Source organism: Alligator sinensis, unplaced genomic scaffold, assembly GCF_000455745.1.
Source record: "Alligator sinensis unplaced genomic scaffold, ASM45574v1 scaffold100_1, whole genome shotgun sequence".
Taxonomy (NCBI): Eukaryota; Metazoa; Chordata; order Crocodylia; family Alligatoridae; genus Alligator; species Alligator sinensis.
In genome coordinates, this window is record NW_005842193.1 from 1,418,412 (window position 1) to 1,441,285 (window position 22,874).

The window sequence follows — 22,874 nt, forward strand, 5'->3', positions numbered from 1 at the left end:
GTTCTGATTAGCCATCTGAGTTAGTGACCTCAGATTATTACCAACCTGCATTGCATTTGAATCACTGACCTAATGTAAAAAGTGCCCTTAAATTTCCTGAGCCATCTTTTTCTTGCTTTCATCGCAAGTCAGAAACAAACAAAAATGCTTTTAGGCATCATTAGTGCATTTGATGACCGGTTTGCTGTCCATAACACTTCCATGTCTGGGAGGGGACATTTATAATGCTTATCACTTTTAAATTATTCTAAATAAAATAATTATTATTTCTGACATTAAAAACTTATTTCTGAAGTTGGTGTTATTTAATTATTTTTTCAAATTTCAGGTAAAGTGGTGACCAAAGAGAAAATTCAGGAAGCCAAAGAGGTGTATAGGGAGCATTTTCAAGATGATGTCTTTAATGAAAAAGGATGGAACTATATTCTTGAGGTAAAGTTCAGTGTACATGTATATTTCAATTCAGGATAACATTATGAAGATTTTGTGAATCAGTGCATTAGTTATTTTTGCTATCTTTCAGATGCGTGTTGTAGTTTGACCTCTAAACAGAAGCTATGTTGGCCATGACTGTAAGAGAGAGAAATCTAGCTTTGAGTTCAGCCTGCAAGGACTAGCAGCTGTTGCAGAATACTCTAATAACTGTAGGTCTGTAAAGGAAAGTAGTTTTTCATCCTTTCAAAGCCCAAATATGGCTTTCCAGGTAATAGGGACTTATTGCAGCCATCACCGAGCTAAAATGAGTAGGACTTGTTGGCAAAATTCCTTATGTAATACAGTATTCAGTGGCTGATTGTGCTATTTTTATTGCTTTCTGTAAATCCTAGTTTTATTTCTATTAGTGCAACTAATACAACTTCTAACACAACTTCTTACACAAGTGAATAGTTTATGGAAAAATAAATCCTAACTGGTACATGAAAATGAGTAGCTTGTAAATTTTGCAGTCATCCTTAATCAGTTTTGTTATGAAACACAGAGAAGGATTAAGCTTCTGTGAAGACAAAAATCTGAATTTAGCTCTGTTCCTTTCTTTTCTTAGTATAAGCACTATTTTTCTGATATCGGGGAGTACCTTTTTCCTCTAAGAGTAGGCACATGTAAGCAAGTAGCTTTTAATAACTTCTGTTCAGGTCCCTGAGGTTGAATGGTGCCAGTATTCAGTCTAATTGGAGTCCACTGTAGGCCCAATCTGGATTTTGCCTGCTCCTGCTTTAAGGGCTTGTCTCACAGGGACACTCAGGAGTATTCATTCAATTAGTTAAAATTGGTGGGGGGTTGGTTTTTTTAAACAGGTTAGTTAAATTGCATTAAACATGGTCTGAACAGACTTGGGATAGAAAGGCCTTTGTTCACCTTTAGCTAAAATTAAAGCCGCTATAATCCTGAGTATAAATCTGTCTATACTGTATAATGCAGTTTAGTGGCCACTTATGAATTCAACCTTCTAATTCTGAATAAACTTTCCCAAGTGTCCTTGTGCAGACTTATCTTATTTTGATCAGTCTTTATTGCTGAAACAGGATAAATACCCTTCATCGATCCTTCAAATATGTCACCTTGGTTTGTTCCATTTTTCTTTTCTTTTGAAGTGAACCAGAGCTATGGGTGACTTCTTAGGGCAGTGCAAAGCTTGTAGTTGCACAGGGCCTTGAGCTGGTTCTTGGTGTTTCTGATATCATGCGTAGTAAAAAGAAGAGGTCTGAAAATGAATCCTCAGCTCCTACCCCCACTTACCAAAACCTGTGGCATCTTCTGGTTTTCTCTCTCCATTAGACTGTCCCTTTTTAATTCAGTTGGCTCATCTGCAAATCATTTTTAGCCTTTTACAAATTATACTGATTGTCAAATAGTTGCAGGCTTTGTTTGACCTGGCTAAATGGATCCGTGTATGTAAATCCAGTCTCTCAGCAAGGAAAGAATAGAGAGGAAACTTCTCTAACTGTGTAGCAGTCTCTTGGAAATGTCTGGATTTCTTGGATGTATCTTCACTTACTTGAAAGTATTTCTCAAATTCGGAATGGCAGGATTGTACAAAGATTAGCTGATGCTGCTACAGTTGGAGTTGTCGAAGAGCTTGAGATGTATTGGGCTAGCAGTGGAGATGTATATTTTTACTGGTTTTAAAATTACATCATTTTGTAAAGCAGCACTTTTTTTTTGTCATGAATATTTTATTCTGAATATTTTGTGGAAACTCTAAAGATATATTTTTCTTTGTCTTTATGCAAGCTGCTGTTTATCAATTTAGCTTACGGTACTATTTCTAAAACGTATAACAGTTATTGTTTTTACAGTTGCTGACTTGTGACTTATTCTATTGCAAACAAGCCCATACATCATATTCCACACAGTGTTTAGTCTTTCAAGCATGAAAGTTAATGTTGACAATCCTTTGAAGTTGAAAGAATAAAACTGAGACTGGGCTTGATGTTCAATGAATAGACTAGATGAAATCCTTTTTAAAATGAATGTTCAGTGGTTCCCTCTTAAAGAAATTAGACTTCATAATAAAACAAGTGTCTGCACCAAACAATGGTGGGGCTTTAAAAAAAAAACAAAAACAAAAACAACTTGCCAAGTGGCCTAAACTTAGTGTACATAAAAGTACAATATCAAAGAGAACTGTCAGGCACAACTCTGTAAAAAGCACTTCCTCTTTGTTCCAAAAATGGCCTTTTAAAAAAAACAACAGAGGGGTCTCCTTAAGTAACAATATTCAGAGGATAACACCATTAGTTGGTGCAGTAGTTACACATTTTGTGAGGCTAGAGGATTTGGTATATTTGTATTTACAGGCTTTGTATTTGTGTCCATGAAGGAAAAATTGTTCTTTTTTCATTTTTTAACAATTTTTAAATTTAAATTAAACTTAAATTTTAACTGATTTCAGCTCGGCTGAAGTCAGTTAGTAGCATCTGTCCAGGGCTTTTCTACCATCTAATGATATTACTGTGTCTTCTACAGAAGTATGATGGGCATCTTCCTATAGAAATAAAGGCAGTTCCCGAGGGCTCTGTCATTCCCAGAGGACATGTTCTCTTCACAGTAGAAAACACAGATCCAGAGTGCTACTGGCTCACCAACTGGATTGAGGTTAGTTTCTGAAAGATAAGCTTTCATGGCTATAAATATTAATGTGTTAAAAATGAAGAACGAATTCTTACTCGTTTTATTACACTTAGGGTGAAAATTTTGCAACCAACCAATTGGGTGCTGTTTTCAGCACATTTAGAATCATAGAAAATTAGGACTGGAAGGGACCTCGGGGGCGCGTCCACACATGGAGGCACATGCTCTTGCAGCAGCTCAAATAGAAGTGGTGCAAATTTGAGCCGGGGCTTTTTTCCTCGGTGCATGTGCCCAGACTTGCACTTCAGTGTGGGGCAAATTACGCCACTTAGGGCAAAATAACCCTGCCTGGCTCCTCCCGGATCTGCAGGCATGGGGAAGAGAGCCTGGGGCCAGCACCTAGTTAGCTGGGTGGGCCTTAGGGCCCACGGTATTTGAATGTTACAAATACACAGGAGCTTCTGGGGGTGCTTGGTGTCCCCCTCAGGTGCACTTATTTTCATGTTTTGACCCTTTGACCTATATGACACTCCTATCCTGTTTTTGCTTTAGTTGTCCCAAGAATTTAGTTGTACCACTCATTCATTAGCCCCATATGGGGCTACTAATTAGCCAGGTGGGCCTTAAGGCCCACTCTAATTAGGTGTACAACTAGGAGCTTCTGGCGCCCGGCCAATTGGTACCTGGGGACACTAATCCCTTGTGTTGGCTCGACTGCTGCAGCAACATCCCAAATCCGTTTTTTAAAATACCCCAAAATCCATGTTCTTCCACAATTAAAATAAAAGATGTCTGTGTGTGTGGAGCAAGATCAGTTTGTAAATATATCAATAAAGCATTGCCTATGTTAAATCAATTTGGAAGCCTATCCGTGTCAGTGTCATAATAAAATTAATTCTAAATATCTGTGTTGATGTGTGCTTTTGGTTTTCTACTCGCATGATGGGTGTGTGCTGGGTGGGGTGGGGATGTGGGGTTTGCAGGAGGGTATGGGAAGAGGTGGGGGGGCATGCGGGTTGGTATGTGGGTAGGTGTAAGGGGATTGCAGGGGGACAGTGCAGGGGGCTGCTCAGGAGGGATGGGTCTCCCTTGCCAACCTGGCAGGGGACTCACCCCTCCTGAGCAGCCCCCACCCCATAGTCCCCCACACCTACCCACACATCCACCCTGCAGGACCACTGCCTTCCCCACACAGGGCCCACAACTTATCCCTTGCAGCAGAAGTGGGGCACTCAGGGCCTGCTGCTGCCAGCCCCCCTGTGGCGTGGCGTCGCCTTGAGTGGCTCAGTCAGCATTGCCTGTATTGCTCGTTGGGGCCTAGTGCCACTTGCTGGTATCACCTGGATACTGGCGCTGGTGCCACTCAGGACCGCGTGGCTGGGTGCTGAGCTGGATGCTGCCACCATGGAACTGACCCAGCCTGGCAGCGCAAGTGGCCCCAGTGCCGGCAGGACCCGACTCGGCTCAGCTAGGCGCACTGTGCCTGCGTGCTGACCCGAGTCCTGCCTCTGGTGGCAGCGCTGCCTCGCCCACAGTGACTGCAAGGAGGAGGCACTTGGTGGGACCCAGTCTGCCATGGCTTGCTAGCCCGGCTTTGCATTAGAGTGGGATGCGTGGCTCCTGTACAAACCCACGCTAGCTGCACAGCCTGAGCTGGGCCAGTGGGGTGCATTTTCCATGAGGCTCAGCTGGAGCCACGTGTCCTGCTCTGGTGCAAAGCCGGGCCAGCAAGCTGTTCCAGGCTGGTCCAGGTCGGGTCCTGTTGCGCACTTAATGGAGGTGCTTGAGAGGGCCTGCCATCTAAGGCAGCGGCCACAGCGGCAACAGGAAGTGGGGCTGTGGCTCTGCTGCAGGCATGGCAGGTGGTAACATGACTGTGTGTGAACCGGGGCTCTGTACATACCGAACAGACCTGGCCCAGACCGTCCAAAGCCCAGGTCACGTAGCGCCGTGTCATCACCGGCTGTGCCTGCAGCAGAGCCACAGTCCCGATGCCTGTTGTCACTAGCACCATGGCCACTGGGTGGGGGAGCAGCTACGCGGCAGCCCCTGCTTAAGCCCTTCCACGGACCCACCCCCATATGGGACATCCCCCGATACTCCCTGACATCCCTTCTCTGCTCCCCAACCATCCCCCCACCACTCCTCATGCCCACCCCATGTCCCTAACTTACCCTTGACAGCACTGGGGGCAGCAGGAGCACCACAGAGACACACTGGCCAGAAACCTAGAGGACTGACTCCTGGGTTGCCTCCGGGCATGGTCTTGAACCACGCCTTGCCCTGCTGTTTCATGGCACATGTTTTTTAGATACCTCGATATTCAGGTGTCAGACTTTGCCCCCGTGCTGCAAATATGCAGCACAAGGAACATTTGCTTTTTTGTTCCCGTACATGTGCCTTGCAGCGTCTCAAAGGGGTTTGAGATGTTGCAAGAAGCACATGTGGATGTGCCCCGTGAGGTCATCTAGGTCACCCTCTGCTCAAAGCAGGACCATCCCTAACTAGATCATCCCAGCCAAAGCTTTATCTAGCCAGGTCTTAAAAACCTCCAAGGATGGAGATTCCACACCTCTGAGTCTCCTGTTCCAGTGTTTTATTACCTTCCTTGTGAGTTTGTTTTTTTTTTTCCTAATGCCTAACTTCCCTTGCTGCAACTTGAGACTGTTGCTCCTTGTTCTGTCATCTTCCAACATTGAGAACAGTCTAGCTCCATCCTCTTAGGAATCACCCTTGGGTAGTTGAAGGCTGTTATTAAACCCCCTCCGTCTTCTCCGGACAAAGTAAGTCCAGTTCCTTCAGCCTGTCCACAGAAGTCATGTGCCCCAACCCCATAACCATTTTGATTGCCTTCTCTTGGACTCTTCAATTTGTCTACATCTGTTCTGTAGTGAAGGCCCCAAAACTGAACACAGTACTCCAGTTGTGACCTCACCAGGACTCAATAGAGGGGGGAAATCACTTCTTTTTTTAATGTTTTCTCTTTTAATAAGAGAGAAAGATGGGGAAATCTGCAGCAAGGCTCTTGTGATTTGACTCGTGTGCATTTTTCTTCCTTTATTTTCTTCAGCTTCTTTTTTATTTCCTTCAACTTGTAAAGTATGATTCCTGCAGCAGGCAGTTATTACATGACCTGTCTTGCAACCAAAAGGATCTTATTTATGAGGATATTTCCAAAAACTAATGGCAATTTCAAAAGAACTAGTGTGCAATGTTCGCTTATTGGACCACATCACTTCTCTATGTAATCATAAGTGAGGGTTGCGTTAAACAGAGCTGCTGTTGCATTCAGCAGCGTTCCTCTGTTGCTCTGCAGTTTCCTGCTCATTGCATGTAAAATAGCTTTATTTCAGAATTGCCATGACTTCCTGAAATACCCTCATATATTTAAGTTTTATTCTAAATGGAGTTGTTGAGTGATGCTGGGAGATTTCCCTCCCGTGCTCATGTGTTCCACACCTAATCTTTTTGTTCCCTTTTGCAGCTGTGTACATTTTAGAATTCCTTTGCCAAAATGCCTTCATATGAGACTCGGTACCACCTAGGGATTTTTGTGACCTGCTCAAACATGACTTTGTGTTTCTGATAGATTAATCTGATTTGTATTATAGACTATTCTTGTTCAGTCATGGTATCCAATCACAGTGGCCACAAATTCCAGAGAGCAGAAAAAAATTTTGGCAAAATATTTGCTGGAGACTTCTGGCAGCTTAGAAGGACTGGAGTACAAACTGCATGACTTTGGCTACCGAGGAGTTTCTTCGCAAGAGGTAACACAAATTGCCTAATTTCTTGTTAGAGCACTTCAGTGCATGACTGGTCTGTTTTTTGTGATCATTTTGTTGTCAGGTAAAATTATACAAGGTGTGGGACATGCAGTAGTAATTTCTGGTTAACTCCCTCCTTGGGGCTTGAACTGCAGTTTGTTTGGATATGTACTTGGAGAGCTTTTCTGTTTGTTGAAACTCTTCTGGATTGTGCATGAAGTATCTAGAAGAAATCTGAACTAAATCACGAGCAAGCTCTGCTGTACAGAAGTAATTGTATAAAATGCTTGATGATTAAGCTTTCTGATTTGGTTGGAGAATAAAAATTTGTGTCTTCATTTCTTAGACCGCAGGAATAGGAGCATCAGCTCATTTGGTCAACTTTAAAGGAACCGACACAGTAGCAGGAATTGCTTTAATCAAAAAGTACTATGGAACAAAAGACCCAGTTCCAGGATATTCTGTTCCAGCTGCTGAACACAGGTACAGTTTCCCAACTATTACAAACCATTTTTTCTAAAGTCCCTTTTTGGTGGGTTTCCACAATTGTATTTTATTGTTCCTTTTTTTTTTTTTTTTCTTACCCAGAACTACTACTTTCCCTCCACAGAAAATGGGAAGGTTAATTACATAGTCAGTTTTTCATGTTATACTGGCTCATTTGTTCAGTAAATGTGTTCTATGCCAACCTCTGTCTGTACAATGTGTTGATACATAGCAGTAGCATAGTTTAACTTTTTGGAAATGTACTTCTTGATTTTGAATTTTAAAGAGCCATATCCCATTATTGACAGTCAAGTTATGAAGTCATAAGTAAGATCTTGCAGATTCTTGTCAGTAGGCAAAAATACTACTGTAGGGCCCAATTCTTTTATAAACTTGACAGATAGAAGAGAAATAACAGAAATTGCCAGCCTTGTGATATACAGCAAAAGCTCTGTTACCCAGCACCCATGGGTAATGGGGGTGCTGGATAACCAAATATGCTAGTTACCTGAGATGCCCGAACAGGCATCTTTACCTGTTTGGGCCGCCACCCCTCCCGCCACATCCGGTGTGCCAGTGCTGCTCCCTGGCATCAGTGTGCCAGGGGACAGGGAGGGGGGGCCCAGCAGATGCTGCTTTGCCCTGGGCCATGGGGGCTCAGCGAAACCAGAAGTGCCACGATGGGCACTTCGGTTTCACTTTTACTCTGTCAACTGGCATGCCAGTTAATAGAGCATGCCAGCTTCGAAGGCACCAGATAACGTGACTTTTACTGATTTCTGTACGCTGATTTTAACAGGGCTTTTGACAGTCTCCCCTGACATCCTTACTAGCAAACTAAGGAAGTGATGGGTGATCACTCGCGAACGAGTAAGTTAAGATCCAAGGATCTTAATAGCGAGTCTGCAGGTGGCTCCATAACCCAATTCTAGCTCCACATATCTTGTTGCAGTGAGGACAGGTGTTTCCAGAAGGGATGGGCACTGTGTTGCTGCATTGGATGTTCTTATGTTCTTTTCGCCTGTTCCTCTTTTCCTCTTCTGCCTGTCGACAAGCTGTTGCAAAGTGTTGAGGGTCCTTCCCAAAGAGTCTTCTTCTACTTTGGTCATTCCTGAGCAAGAGTCTCCCAAGTGTTGATGTTAAAGTTCTTCATGTTTGCCTTCAGGGTGTCTTTGAAGCGCTTTTTTTGCCCTCCGCTACTTTGCTGACCTTTTTTCAGCTGTGAGAAAAAGATTCTCTTTAGCAGACGGGAGTCAAGTGTGCAAACAACATGACCTGTCCAGTGAAGTTGGTTTTAGATGATCACGGCCTCAATGCTGTTGCAATTTGCTTCAGCAAAGATGCTGATATCTGTGTGTCTATCCTCCCAGCTAATATGAAGGATCTTGCAAAGGCATTGGTGGTACTTTTCCAAGCTCTTGAGATGTCTTCTGTATGTGGTCCAAGTTTCCAAGCCATACAGCAGAGTTGGAATGACAGTGGACCAATAAACCAAGAGCTTCTTTTCAGCAAGAATGTCATGATTTTAAGAGATCTCTCTTACTCAGACTTCCAAAGGCTGCGCTTGCATATTTCATGCATCAATGTCTGTCTTTGATGAAAGACGCCTTCCAAGATAGGCGAAGTGATCTGTGTTCTTCAGCAATTCTCCGTTGATTTGAATGTATGGGGGTGTATGTTTCTCCATTTGGAGCAGGTTGGTAATGGACTTATGTTTTGCTGATATTTAGAGTTAGGCCAATACTCTTGTAGACTTCTGAGAGTACATTAAGAATGGTTTGGAGATCCATTTCAAATTGAGCAATGACAGCGTTGTCATCTTCATACTGGAGCTCCATTATGGATGTTGTTGTGGTCTTCATTTTGGACTTGAGTCTGTTGAAGTTGAAGAGTCTGCCTTCCATTCTATACACAATTTCAGTTCCACGTGGGAGCTTTCTGTCAACAAGGTGCTTTATAGCGGAGATGAAGATGGAAAACAAAGTTGCGGCAATGACGCAACCTTGCTTCACTCGGGTTTTCACCTCAAATGATTCTGTTTGACTCTCGTTACTGACATGTTGTCGTGGAGAAGTCTCAGAACACTGAATTTGTTTGGGCAACCAATTTTGGACAAGGTTTTCCATAGGGCTTTGCAGTTAACAGAATCGAAGGCTTTAGAGAAGTTGATAAAGGCCAAACAGAGAGGTCAGTTTTGCTTATGACGCTTCTAGATTTCACGTACTGTAAAGATCATGTCTGCAGTTCCTCGAGATGGTCTGAAGTCACTTTGAGATTCTGGAAGAATTTCTTCCGCAAGTGGGAGGAGGCAGTTAGTGAGGATATGAGCAATGACTTTGACTTTCCCAGCAGTGGCCAACAATGAGATGCCTCAGTATTTTCTGCAATCAGCTCTGTCCCCCTTCTTGAAGATAGTAATAATCAAGGCATCCCTTAGGTTGGCTTTCCTTGTTCCAGATTTTAAGGATGAGGACATGAAGCTGACGCATAGGTTGTTCTCTTCCTCCTTTGAAAATCTCTGCAGGTATTCTGTCGACGCCAGCTGCCTTGTTGTTCTTCATTTTCCCGATGGTATTCCCAACCGCTGCCAGGGTAGGCAGCAAACCGAGGTCTTCTCTGATTTGCTTTTTGTGGAAAGTTGTTGATCTTATCTTCATCAACAGTTGAGTCATGATTCAGAAGGTCCTGGAAATGTTCTTTCCAGCAAGCATTGATGGATTCACTGTCTTTCAGGAATGTTGTTCCAACCTTTGAACTTAGAGGATTAAGGCCTTGAGTGCTAGGGCTTTGGTAGCACTGAAGAAGCAACAAGTGTCACGGATGTCAGCAAAATGTTGGATTTCTTTTGATTTTTCTGAATCCACCACTCATTCTTCAGTTCTCCTTTGCACCTCTGATTTTGCCTGTTGGTGTGCTTTTTTTCTTGATGGCAGAGTTGATGTCATTCTGTCAGGTATAGAAAGCTTTCCATTTCCAGTCAGAGACCTCTTTGGGGATTGCCACCTTGTGGTGGTGGAGAGGCTTGCATGTTCCAATGATCCTGAGAGCAATGCTGTCAGGAGCTTTATGCTCCTGGTAGGGTCACTTATGGCGGCAAGGTTGAGGAGGAGGTTTCCTAAATAAGAGCTTATCCAAGAAGACCTCAATGGGAAGAAAAGTGTAACTCCCTTTTCAGCGACTGTGAAGGTGGATGAAGGCTGCAGCAGATCAAGAGTCTCCAATCATCTTGGATTCCATGCCATTTGACTTGGATCCCTATCTGTCAAGGTCTGTGCAACAACATCCTCACACTAAAGGAAATCATGCATAGACATCTTCCTTATGGGAACTATACATTTCCTCTGCACAACAGGGAAGTCCTATGGCGATAAGCTAGTGGCAACAGGGACAGGATTGAGATCTGGAAGTTCCTAATCATGGACTGGTACATGGGCAGTGGGTGTTTGCTTCATTTGTCTTGTTCGAGGAGAGAGGCAGTAAGAGCAGTTTAGCAGCTGCACCCATGACTGAAGTCCTATTTAGGATCTACTCTGCTCACCCCACATGGGGAGGGGGCTAGAAAGGGTGCCCCAAACAGTCTGTCTCAGTCAGTTCCTGGCTGGATAACAGTGTCCAGTGGGATCACCTCTATCTGGTCACTAAGATATAAAAATGTTTTTTGGAACCTGGAATGTGCGAACCTGAATGAACTACACAAATAGTGATTGCCCCTGGCAAAGGACAGGAATCATCTCTCGTGAACTGGGGAAGTTCAACATCGACATTGCCCTATCTGAAACTTGATGTGCTGGAGAAGGACATCTGAAAGAAGGTCGAGGATGCACCTTCTGGAGAGTGAGAGCAAAAGAGGAGGCACGGACATATGGAGTTGGTTTTGCCATCAAAAATGAACTTGTGAACAGACTCTCAGAACTCCCAATTGGCGTTAATTGACTACAGGTCCAGTATTGTGTAATGTCTTCACTGGTGATTTGGACAATGGGATTGAATGCACGCTTAGCACATTCTTTAGGTGACATCAGGTTGGATGGAGAGGCAGCTCCAGATATTGCAGCTCCAGACATTGCAGGGTACAGCTAGGATTCAGAATGACCTAGGTACACTGAAATTGTCCACGATCAACTAGATGAAATTCAACAAAGACAAGGTCAGAGTCATATACTTATGTTGGGACATTGCAATTATTCCAACCCAGACTGAGAAATGATTGGTTAGGCTGCAGTACTGCAGAGGAGGACCTGGTGGTTTCAGTGGACCATAAGCTGACTATAAGCCAACAGTGTGCTCTTGTTGCCCACCTAATAAAGCCAACAGCATCCTGGGTTGTATTAACATGAGTCTTTCTGAGAAATGGCTACCACATCCAAGGAAGGCAGCAGGTGCTCAAATTACCCACTCCTGACCAGGGCAGGTAGTGACGAAAAATAATACAGGAGTCTGAGGCACTGGTGAAGCCTCAGCTGGAATACTGTGTCCAATTTCGGGCCTTATGCTTCAAGAAGAATGCAGACAAATTGGAAAGAGTCCAGCAGGAAGTAACAAAAATGAATAGATGCCTGGGAAGCAAGACTTTTCCAGGAAGGCTGAAAGAGCTACACTTATTTAGTCTGGTGAAGACAAGACTGAGGGGGGATTTGTTAACAATCTTCGAATATCAGAAGGGAGATGACTGAGAGGATGGAGATGGGCTTCCTCTGTGGCTGTAGGGGGATAGAACTAGGAGTAATGGCCTCAAAGTGTGGCAAAGGAAACTTAGGTTGAAGATTAAGAGGAGTTTTTGAACTGTGAGGATGGTCAAGCTACTCGGAGAGGATGTGGAATCTGCATCTGAGGAAATATTCAAGAGCAGCTTGGACAGACACTTTGCTGGGATGGTCTAAGTCAGGGATGATCCTGTCTTGAGCAAGGGGCTGGACTAGATGGACTGGAAGGGACCCCATGTGACCTATTTTTCCTATGATCCTATGTTTGCTAGGACCTTTGACATCAGTGCTTTTTTTTTTTTTTCTTTCCCCATTATAGTAGTTTTCATGAAAATAGAATAAGATTCTCTGATTGTGACAGCCCTTAATGCTGGATTTTTTTAAGTTGGTTTTTTTGGGTTTTTTTTCATTTTTAATCTGCAGTTAAAATAAAGTTAATCTTCAAACTTAGTTTTCAAAGCCTCTCCAGGTTTAAACCAGTAAATCAAATTGCTTCACCTTTGCTAACTGCAAGGCTGCTGCAGGAAGACAAGATGGAGTTGTGTGAATGCTTGATGGTAATCTCTTAGCCTGGAGATAGAAGGGGCTGCTCCTGAGACAAACTGGGATGCAAGGTTGTTGGGTCACTCCGAGATGGATAAATAAAAATGCTGAGGTAGAATACTTGAAAAGTTTCTTTGCTAAACTGTATTGTATAATATGTAAATCACCTGAAAAGTTTGAAGGATTAGGCTAGTTTGCATTATAATTGGCTTTATAGGGTACCTTTCTATACACTACAATATAAAGCATAAGTCTTGATGCTTGAACTCTCTCTAAAATAGGTCTCTCTTTTTTTTCCTGTTTTGGTGCGTGTGTGTGTGTGTGTGTGTGTGTGTGTGTGTTTGTTTTGGCTTTGATTGTTTTTGTTGTTGTGTTTTTTTTACCCCTCCAGTACCATTACAGCTTGGGGGAAAGATCATGAAAAAGATGCTTTTGAACACATAGTAACACAGTTTTCTTCAGTGCCTGTATCTGTAGTCAGCGACAGCTATGACATCTACAATGCTTGTGAGAAAATATGGGGGGAAGACTTGAGGCATTTAATTGAATCCAGAAGTCCAGAGGCACCATTGATTATTAGACCAGACTCTGGAAATCCTCTTGACACTGTGTTAAAGGTAATATATTTATTTTGAAACATTTGTAAACAATGTTTAAATGTCTGGCTAACAACTATGGAGAATTTTTTGTATTTAAATTTTTTTAGTAAAACCGATAGCTTTTTCTGGCTTGAATCCAGAAATGTACCTCATTTACACTGGTCTGAGGCAGTGATTCTCAACCCAGGGTGCCAGGGCACCCTTGGATGCTGCAAGATCTTTTCAAGTGTCCCAAAGGAAGTGTGAGGAGATAAGCAGATAATGGCAGGCTCAGGCTCTCCCTGCCTGGCTGCTCCTGTGCACCCTCTGCAAGATGGTAAGCACTATAATAACTTTTGTTTTTTAATTGGGGTGCTGCTCAGTTCACAAAAGTTTTATGGTGCCTTGAATCTAAAATAAGTTGAGAACCACTGATCTAAGGAAACTCCTATCCTGCATTCTAAAAAGTTCTGTTTCTTTTTACCGGATTGGCTTAATGGCCAAGAACTCTTTCAGAGATATTTGTCTCACTTTAATTCTGAATGCCTCCAAAAGCAGTCAGTATGTATTGTTCTGTAAGTTGCCTTGAAATCCTCAAGTATGATGTGCAAGATTTCTTGGATAGTGCATTCTGTTCTTTGATACCATTGCTATATAATAGGCAGTAAAAAGGAGGTTGACTAAATACTAATAAAATGAGAAACTAAAGAAAGCTTTCTTGCTACTTAAGGAAAAACCTGGAGATTTAAAGGCCTGTGGTATTGAAAGTATCAGCTGCCCTGAGCTATAGATGCAAGGAAAAGTTCCAAACATGTAAGGCTCTGATATTAAACTAGTGGCACTTGGCCTTTAGCAAATGAAGAGCTATGAGTCACCCCACAGAATAGTGGAATGCTGGAAAAAAAATCTATATAGATTTCATAGACTTTAGGGCTAGAAGGGACATCATAAGATCTTTCGGTCCAGCCCCCTGCCCAAGGGGCAGGAAGTCAGCTAGGGTCAAAGAATCACAGCAAGATAAGCATCCAAATTTTTCTTGAAAGTGTCCAGAGTAGGTGTTTGCACTACCTCTGGGAGGAATCTATTCCAGGCCTTAGGGGTTTAGACAGTAAAGAAGTTTTTCCTTATGTCCAGCCTAAAACAGTCCTGCAGGAGTTCGTGGCTTTTGGACCTTGCCATCTCTTGGGGTGCTCTGGTGAACAGGCATTCCCCCAGATCCTGATGCACATACCTTGTGTACTTATAGCCTGCCACCATGTCACCCCTGAGCCTGTGCTTCTCCAGGCTGAAGAGTCCCATGGCTCACAGCCTCTCTTCATAAGGCCTGTTCTTTTGTCCCCTGATCATGTGCATGGCTTTCTGGACTCTTTTTCAAGCTTCTTCACGCCCTTCCTGAATTGCGGAGCCCAGAATTGGAGGCAGTACTCCAGCTGTAGCCTCACCAAGGCTGAGTACAGCAGGAGGATGACGTTCTGGATCTTGCTCAAGATGCATTGGTAGATGCAAGCCAGAGTTTTGTGTGCTTTGCCAGCTGCGGTATCACATTAGTGGCTCATGTTAATCTTGTGGTCAGTCATGATCCCCAAATCTCTTTTGGCTCTCATGCTAGCAAGTATAGCATTGCTGAGCCTATAAGCATGATGTGGGTTTTTTTCCTGTGAGGAAAGGAGCACCTTGCATTCCTCTTGATTGAATGCCATCAGGTTTTCACCCACCCACCTTGCACGCCTATCAAGGTCAGCCTAGATCACCAGCTTATCCTCAAGTGTGGACACTTCCCAAAAGTTTGGTGTCATCAGCGAACTTGGCCAGTCCACTTCTGACACCAGAGACCAGATCTTTTATGAAGACGTTAAAGAGGTACAGGTCTGAGAATGGAGCCTTGGGGAACACCGCTGCTCACGGGGCACCATGTTGATTCGGTTCTGTCAACTACCACTTTCTGGGTCCAACCTTGGAGTCAGTTCCCCAGCCATTGGACTGTGGTGTACTTAAGGCCTCAGTTGTCCAATTTTTCCATGAGGACATTGTGGGACACCAGGTCAAAGGCTTTTTTTAAAGTCCAAATATATGACATCAACCTTTTCCCTTTTGTCCTGGTGATATGTCACCTGTTCATAGAAGAAAATGAGATTGGTCAAGCAAGGCCTACCCACAACAAACCCATGCTGACTATCCCTCAGAATGACACAAGCCTAACTACCAAAGTTTGGATCAGCAAAAAGAAAGGGGAGACTAAATTTTGATCGATTTTATTTATTTATTTTTTTAAGTCTGCATCTTCCCAGGCCTTTTAGTATCCTGAACCAGGGGCCAGCAACCCGTGTATCACAGCCCACCAAGCAAGCTCATATGGCTTGTAAAGCTGGACTGACAGTGGCCATTTAACAGCAGGAGCAGCGGTGGCCAGGCTGCAAGTTGTAGCCTGTCTTCAGAGCAAACTGTACTAATACGGCCCTCCATTTCTAAAAGGTTGCCAACTCCTCCTGTTTTAAACCATTTCCTTGTTGCCAGTCTCTGCAAAATGGCTGCAATACTTTGTTCTTCCACAAGCATGGTTATGTGATGCAGTCATTTTCTTACAAAAAGTAATTCTGTAAGTATAGTAATGTGTTTCTTTCCTGGAATGGGGAAGTAAAAATGATTGTGTCTCTTGGTTTTTTTTCTACAGGTTTTGGAGATCTTGGGGAAGAAGTTCCCTAGTGTAGAAAATTCAAAAGGCTACAAGGTGTTGCCACCTTATATCCGAGTTATTCAGGGAGATGGCGTGGATATCAACACACTGCAAGAGGTATGAATTAATGCATCTGAGTGGAGCTAGCAGTGCATCTCTTAATCTGGAGTTTCTTAAAACTAGTTAAATGTTTAAAGCTGCTCTATTGACCTCCACCTTGGCCTTAATTCCAAACATTGGCAACAACTAATAATATGTAAATCTAATTTATTAAAATCCCCAAAGGAATTTACAATGCGAGTTACCAAAACTCATTTTCTAATGTTACTTTTGCAACTCTTATGGTCCCAAACCATCCCTTTTGTTGCAGCCCTTCTGTTGACTGTAATTCATATTCTCTCAAGTACAGTATATGAGTATATGGTACCTTAGCAGTAGTAGTAATTAGCTAGCTTGGATTGTCAGTTGTGTGATGCCTTAAACGAGTATCTACATTCAGATTTAAAGGGGTGCTTGTGGCTTTGAAGGGGACTTTTTTTTTTAAGTAAATGCAAAGCAGGTTACAGACTGTTATTAATGTAAAAATCTGGTGGAGAAGGCAACTTAAAAGGCCAGCTAAAAAGGATAACCGAGCCATCCATATTTTATTCAAAACCATTACATATTAAACTGCTGGTGCCTGACAGTCTGGTAGGTGAATGCATAACCTTTTCCTGATAAATGTTAAAAGTACAATTTCAGCACAGCTGAAATCAAAGCATGTTGTTTCAAAAATGCTGCATACTGGAAACGGAACGTGCTCTTGTCTGGAATGAAATACAAAGCAGGACTGACTGTACCTGAACACTGCTACTTGGAGTGATTGTTGCACTGTACACCAAGATATGTGCATCCATTGCTGGCTGTAAAGGCCAAGCCAGCACAGAATTAAAGCAAGACTGTCTCTCTTTCTTTTCCTGCTTGGAAAAGTAGTAATCAGCTTTGTCTTGGGGTATCATCTTCTGGCAATTTTACACACACACACACACACACACACACACACACACACACACACACACACACACACACACACACACACACACACACACACACACACACACACCCCCTTCAGAGAGTCTGTTCCACTATGCTTACTTTCTCTATTTCTTAGACGGTGAGAGTAAAGCAAAGGCACACAAGAGCTGTAATTATCCAGGTACTTGACTTGATAAATCGCCTGTCATTGATGCATCATTTGAGACGGAGGTTGCTAGTATTGAATTTTAGGATCTTGAATATAGGATATCTAACAAGTGAATCATTTGTGGGAACATTACCTTGCTGGGGAAGATGGCTAACAAGCTCATTCTGTGACTACTCAAAAAGAAAATCTAATTTTCTTGTGGCTTGTTTTAGAATGGTATTGCATTGAACTTCATTCTTAACATGTACTCCATGTGCAAACTTGAAAGTGCAAACTTAAAAGTTAATAACAGTCTGGAACAAAAAAATCCCCTTTTCCAACATGGGTCTCTAACACATGCTTGCTTACTTAATTTCTTCTATGTCTGTTGAACAATTGCTCAAGAGAATCCAATTTTGAATTAGAAATGTAATATTTTATGCTGATTTATCCTTGGTATGGCTTGGTGCAAGGAGCTGGACCCAGTGATCTTCCAGGGTCCCTTCCAGCCTTATAATCTGTGGATGACTTTGACTCCATAGAACGCCAGTTGGGCTACTTTCACATGAAATTTGGCTTTCTAAATTCATAGTCTTCCCAAAAGCATACAGGCCATCTTCTGGAACCTAAAGCTGACAAAATTTGGAGAGGCATCAATTGGTGTCATTGATTAAACTTTGAGATCTGCTAATCCTTACCATGCATATAAGAATATTTTGATGGGGAAATGCCTTGTTTTTCAGAATATGGAGATTCAGTGCTGCACTGGAACTTCAAAATAGGCAGGAAAAATGGTTCTACGGATTAACTAAAGAGGACAGGAATGAAAAGGATAAATCTTCACTTAGCTTAAAATGAAGGAAGATAAATTATGTTGGAGAAGCCAGCACACTCTGGCATGATGGTGGTAGTCACTAACCTGTACAAAGTCTTGATGGGCAAAAGCTCTGCGCAAATCCTTAAGAGGTCATAGCTCAGCTGCTGTGGTCTCCCAGTCTTTCCCTGTTTACCATCTGTTGGCCTCTCGCCTATAATATTTTATTAGACTGTATCTTGCAAAACCAGTTTAGATGCATGGGGAAACTCTGGGACTCTAAAAGACTTCTATGGATGCAGTCCCTTACTGACCTGAATTTGGCTAGTGGCTTGTCACCCTGCCTGGAACTGAATAGCTTTTTGTTCTGCTCAAGTGCTCCCTTAAAGGGCACTCTAGCTTCTCAGTCTGTTTGGCATTGCTGTCCTCACATTTCCTTTTTTGAATTGAGGCCCTGAAGAAATCAAAACAGTGGGAAATTCTAGAGTATTTGACATGCCCAGGAAATTGCCAAAGACTTGCTTTGACTGTTGCATTTTTGATCTGACACTTCCCATTAAACTGCTCTCTCCATGCTGTTCTTCCCCCTTACCCTCAGTTCAGGACAGGCCATCCAGAAAGAGGGATGTGAAGGAAGATAGAAATTTTAAATTCTGTTATGCGCTTTCCCCTTCATAACAGAAAAATCTCCTTGCCTGGAATTTACTAACAAAAGTAAGAAGTGCAGGCATAAGTGGTTGGGGGCCCCAAGCACTGGCCATGTCTAGACTGGGGCTATGATGTGCCTCTGCTATAACAGCCTAGAAGGCAGTCCTGGCAAACAGATCTTTAACCACTGTTGTTCTGTGGCCATTGTGGGTAGGGCTATCCAATCAATCCCGACTCCGAACTAAAAGCTTTGTGTGTTTAAATTGCCTGTTGATAGAGTTGCATTTAACCTTGGTCTTGCATCTTTCAGGAAAGATGGCAAAACTACTGAGTATACCAAATAAATGCCCAATAACTTTGAGGGCAAAAATGAATGTTTTTCCATATGAAGCCTATCCTACCAACCTAGTACAGCATTTCTAAGGGTGCACCATCTAGAATTAGATGCATTACAGTTCTCCTTTTTCTGCAGTTGGTGCTTAGTGATCAGTATTGGTCCAAACAGTTGAGGTTCCGTGAATGCTGAAGTCTACCCGCAAGCCTGACAACTGTCTGAACTCTGTGTGCTATGAGAAGCCAGTTAGGGCAAAGGATGAATTCTGCTTTTGAGTTCTGTGGCTATCTGGGCATTGTACTACTGTATCCCTCTGACTATGGGAAGTGGGGGGAGGTGGCATTCCATGTTCAATATTACAATGCAGATAATAGAGTTCTCAAGCAGTAACACTTTATAATTATCACAGGCTAAAGTCTCTTAAAAATGCAAAGAACGTGCCAAGTATTGACCAGAGTTGTTACATGTATCTTCTTGAAACTTAATGTTAGCTGGTTTAATTATCAGTAAAAGAGCATCTTGTTAAATAGTGTAATAAGAAATGGGAAGTGGCATGCTCTAAAAATACATTCCTTTATCACTATTTATCTTTATTAGATTGTGGAGGGAATGAAGGAGAATAAATGGAGTATTGAAAATATTGCCTTTGGATCTGGCGGAGCTTTGTTGCAGAAATTAACTAGAGATCTCTTGAATTGTTCGTTCAAATGCAGTTATGTGGTGACCAATGGCCTTGGGGTATGTATTCTCATTCTGGAGTTCATTTATTCGGATCTAAATGTTGTCCTTTTTTTTTTTTTTTAATGCTGCAGTTGGACTGGTCCCATCTGCATGATGTATATGAGCACTCACTGGAATATTTGCCTTTAAAAAAAAATGTTTAAATCACGTTACACTGACTTGTTGCTATGATTTCCAGGTGAATGTCTTCAAGGATCCAGTTGCTGATCCTAACAAAAGGTCAAAGAAGGGCAGATTATCGCTACATAGGAAGCCTACAGGAAATTATGTTACTTTAGAGGAAGGCAAGGGAGATCTTGAAGAATATGGGCAGGTATGGATTTTTTATGGCTTATCACTTCAGCGGAAGATGATGATTTCAATCCCACTACTAACACAGAGAAAGCAGTCTGTGTGTTTCAGCTTAATTTCAAGACTTGCTTACAGTCTTCTTTGTCTGTTGTCCTATAAACACTAACCTCTACCCATAATCCCAGAAGCTCCACTTATACCAAATTCAATAGAAATAGCACTTCAGTTACCATTTAGTTTTAAATTTCAGCATTACCAGTTGGGTCTGAGAGGGTAGAAAGACATGAGAAATGCCATCTGCCAGTCTTCTAAGCCAGAAAAGTCTGTTTACAAAGTAAAGAGAGTTTTTACAAGACACCATGCATAATAGCTCCTCAGCAAATAAAATACTATTTAAATAATCATTGCCAACTTCAATATATTTAAATTGTTTACAAATACATCCAGGGTCTGATAGAACACCCTTTAAATCAGGGGTGGCCCAGATGTAAGTGGTATATGCAGCTGTGGAGAGTGGCATACATGGGATGGGGGCAGGGCAGTGAGTGAAGAGAGGGAAAAAAGAGGTGGGACAGGGTCTGAGGATGCAGGGGTCTGTTGCAGCTCTGTGCCTGGGAGGCCAGTAGGGGCGAGGGGCTGGAGCCCATCCTGCCCACTGTGTCCTGCTCACCTGCTTGGCTGCTCAATGGCAAACTTGGCCTGGAGGAACCAGGCCTGCTGAGTCCCATGCAGTCAAGCAGGTGTGCTCAGGGTAGAGTCCTGCTGCCCAGCTGGAGAAAGAAGGGAAAGGCCCATTCTGCCTGGCCAGAGGCAGTGGGGGCTGGGGGAATGGGAATGGGAAGAACTCTGTATTGCCTAGCCAAATGCAGTACAGAGTGGGGGGCAGGGGGGAATAAGGAAAGAACCCATGCTGCCTAGCCAGAGGACCTGGGTGCAGGACAGAAGCAGCAGCACTCAGGTCTTTGCCTCCAGGGACAAGCAAAACTTCCCCTTCCTGTCTGCATTATCTGGCACTTGGCACCGTGGTGCTTCCCCCCCCCCCCCCCCCCCCCCCCCCCCCCCCCACACCACCACAGGGGGGGGGGCCCCCCCTTCCCCCCCCCCCCACACACACACAGCACATGGGGTGGGGGGGAAGGGGGGGCGGCATTGTCCAGGATGCAAAACTTGTAGTTACGCCTCTGCCCAGGCCAGGCTAGTCTGGCTGTTCCAGGACCTGCATGCCTACAGTTCTGAGTCTGGGGAGTCCAGAGGTTTGCCCTGTCACTGCCCCTACCCAAGGGACAGTCAGTGTTGGATCAGATGAGATTTGTCTGTTTGCGGCCATAGGGAAAACCTTGTTACTATTCAATCCAGAATCCTCCTGGATTGTTCAGGTTTAAAATTGGGCCATATGCATTCCTCTGGCTCCAGGGAGAACTGCTGTTTTGGTGTGTTCTAGTAGCTCATTTATTGGTGCCGGGTGGGTTGGTTTGTTGGTTGTTAAAGTCGCTGAATGGGCAGAATGCAGTTGCTGACTCCAGGCCTGTCTGACTGAAATTGCAGTTCCCTGTGATAGCAGCTATACTTGGTGATCTGCATGACCTTGTTTTGTAGTGATATTCCGTGATGTGGAGCAAATACAAAATCCTACTCTGTGTGGAATGCTCTGCTTTTCAGTATAGTGTTTGTACATACTCCATTTAACCCAAGGATGTATGCAGAGGGCCTGCTATGAACAAAACTAGATGTGCTGTGAACAGAACTTTTCCTCTGGCCCTCTAAGTAGGGGAGAATGCCTCTAGTCTCCAGCCACGCTGAAATGAGATACAGATCCTATTTGAGTGTTGCAAACTGTAGCTCCACTTGGGAGCAGGTCAAGTGACCTTCCTCTTTCTCTAAGGGTGCCCTAACAGGATATGAAATAACTCTTAGTTTGCACTAGGCCAATCCCAAGAACATACCAAAATTTGACTTTCACTTTATAGTGCTAAACCCTCCCAGAAAGAACTAGTACGATATGGCTTTAATTTTGTTCCCTGTTCTATTGATGTTCCGATGTTAGTATTAAACATTGAAATGCAAGAAGTGATCTCTTACCAGCCAAGGTCCTAGTTCTGCAAACATTTATCTGGCTGCTCACTCTTGCTACATAAATTAAATCCTTCCTGAAGTCAATAGGACTATTTGAATATAAAGTTAAACCTCATGCATAAATTTAAGAACGCAGCACTGGAGCTTAACTTCCTCCTCATTGCATCCCCAATCCAATCTTCCTATATGGTCTGCTTCCAATATTCTACGTAGACCACTGCTTCTGGTGTTGGTGTTGCCAAATCTTGTGGGGTGCGTATGGTGGTGATATGGTCAGTAATATGGTAGAAGACAAAGCTATTTCTCGATGAGAGATGATGGTGCACTGGTTGATGTTCATGTAACGGGTGATGGTCGTCTGACTCTTGTACCTGCCCGTCAATACCACCTGCTACTTTCCTCTTGATGTAAGGGGGCACTATGCCAGATAGTGCATACAGGCAGGTAACGGGTGGGTTTTAGGCAGCCTGTTATAATTCTGCATGTATCACTTAGGACAGTATCACTGTTTCCTGTGACTTGAGCATCCCCAGGTGGTGCAGGCATATTCAGCCACAGAGAAACAAAGCTAAAGCAGTAGTGCATAGCGTGGATGGATGTGCTCCCCACTTGGAATTGGCGGGCTTATGCAGAATGTTGTTTTGTGTGTCAGTCTTGGCTTTGGCATTCAATATGTGTTTTTTTTTTTTTAAGTTAAGTGTATGGTCCAGTGTTACCCCTAAGTAGTTTGGGTGTTTCTGATGTTCAAGACTCTCATCACCACAAGTGACCTTTTAAATGTCGTTCCACATCCCAGTTTCTCAGATAAAAAGCATAGATTTGGGTTTTGTTGCAGTTGGGTTTGAGATTAATTATTTAGGTAATAATCTGACATCAGTGCCCTGTCCAGGATCTTCCCTGTGTCCTCAATTCTCCTGCTATGTGGTAATGCAGAGATCGGCGGCATGGTTGCAGCGGTGGCCTTTAGCAGGAAGCGGTTGAACTTTAA

At 43.2% G+C, this 22,874-nt stretch overlaps 1 protein-coding gene across 1 annotated transcript in view; it reads left to right on the forward strand.

Annotated features, from left to right (window-relative positions):
- NAMPT (nicotinamide phosphoribosyltransferase) overlaps nt 1–22,874 on the forward strand; it is a 39,145-nt gene that overhangs the window by 13,017 nt on the left and 3,254 nt on the right. The window contains exons 3-10 of the mRNA XM_025207378.1: nt 329–432; nt 2,968–3,096; nt 6,684–6,842; nt 7,186–7,322; nt 12,963–13,188; nt 15,821–15,940; nt 19,379–19,519; nt 19,701–19,835. Coding sequence (XP_025063163.1) covers nt 329–432; nt 2,968–3,096; nt 6,684–6,842; nt 7,186–7,322; nt 12,963–13,188; nt 15,821–15,940; nt 19,379–19,519; nt 19,701–19,835 — 1,151 coding nt within the window. The remainder of the gene's footprint in view (nt 1–328; nt 433–2,967; nt 3,097–6,683; nt 6,843–7,185; nt 7,323–12,962; nt 13,189–15,820; nt 15,941–19,378; nt 19,520–19,700; nt 19,836–22,874) is intronic.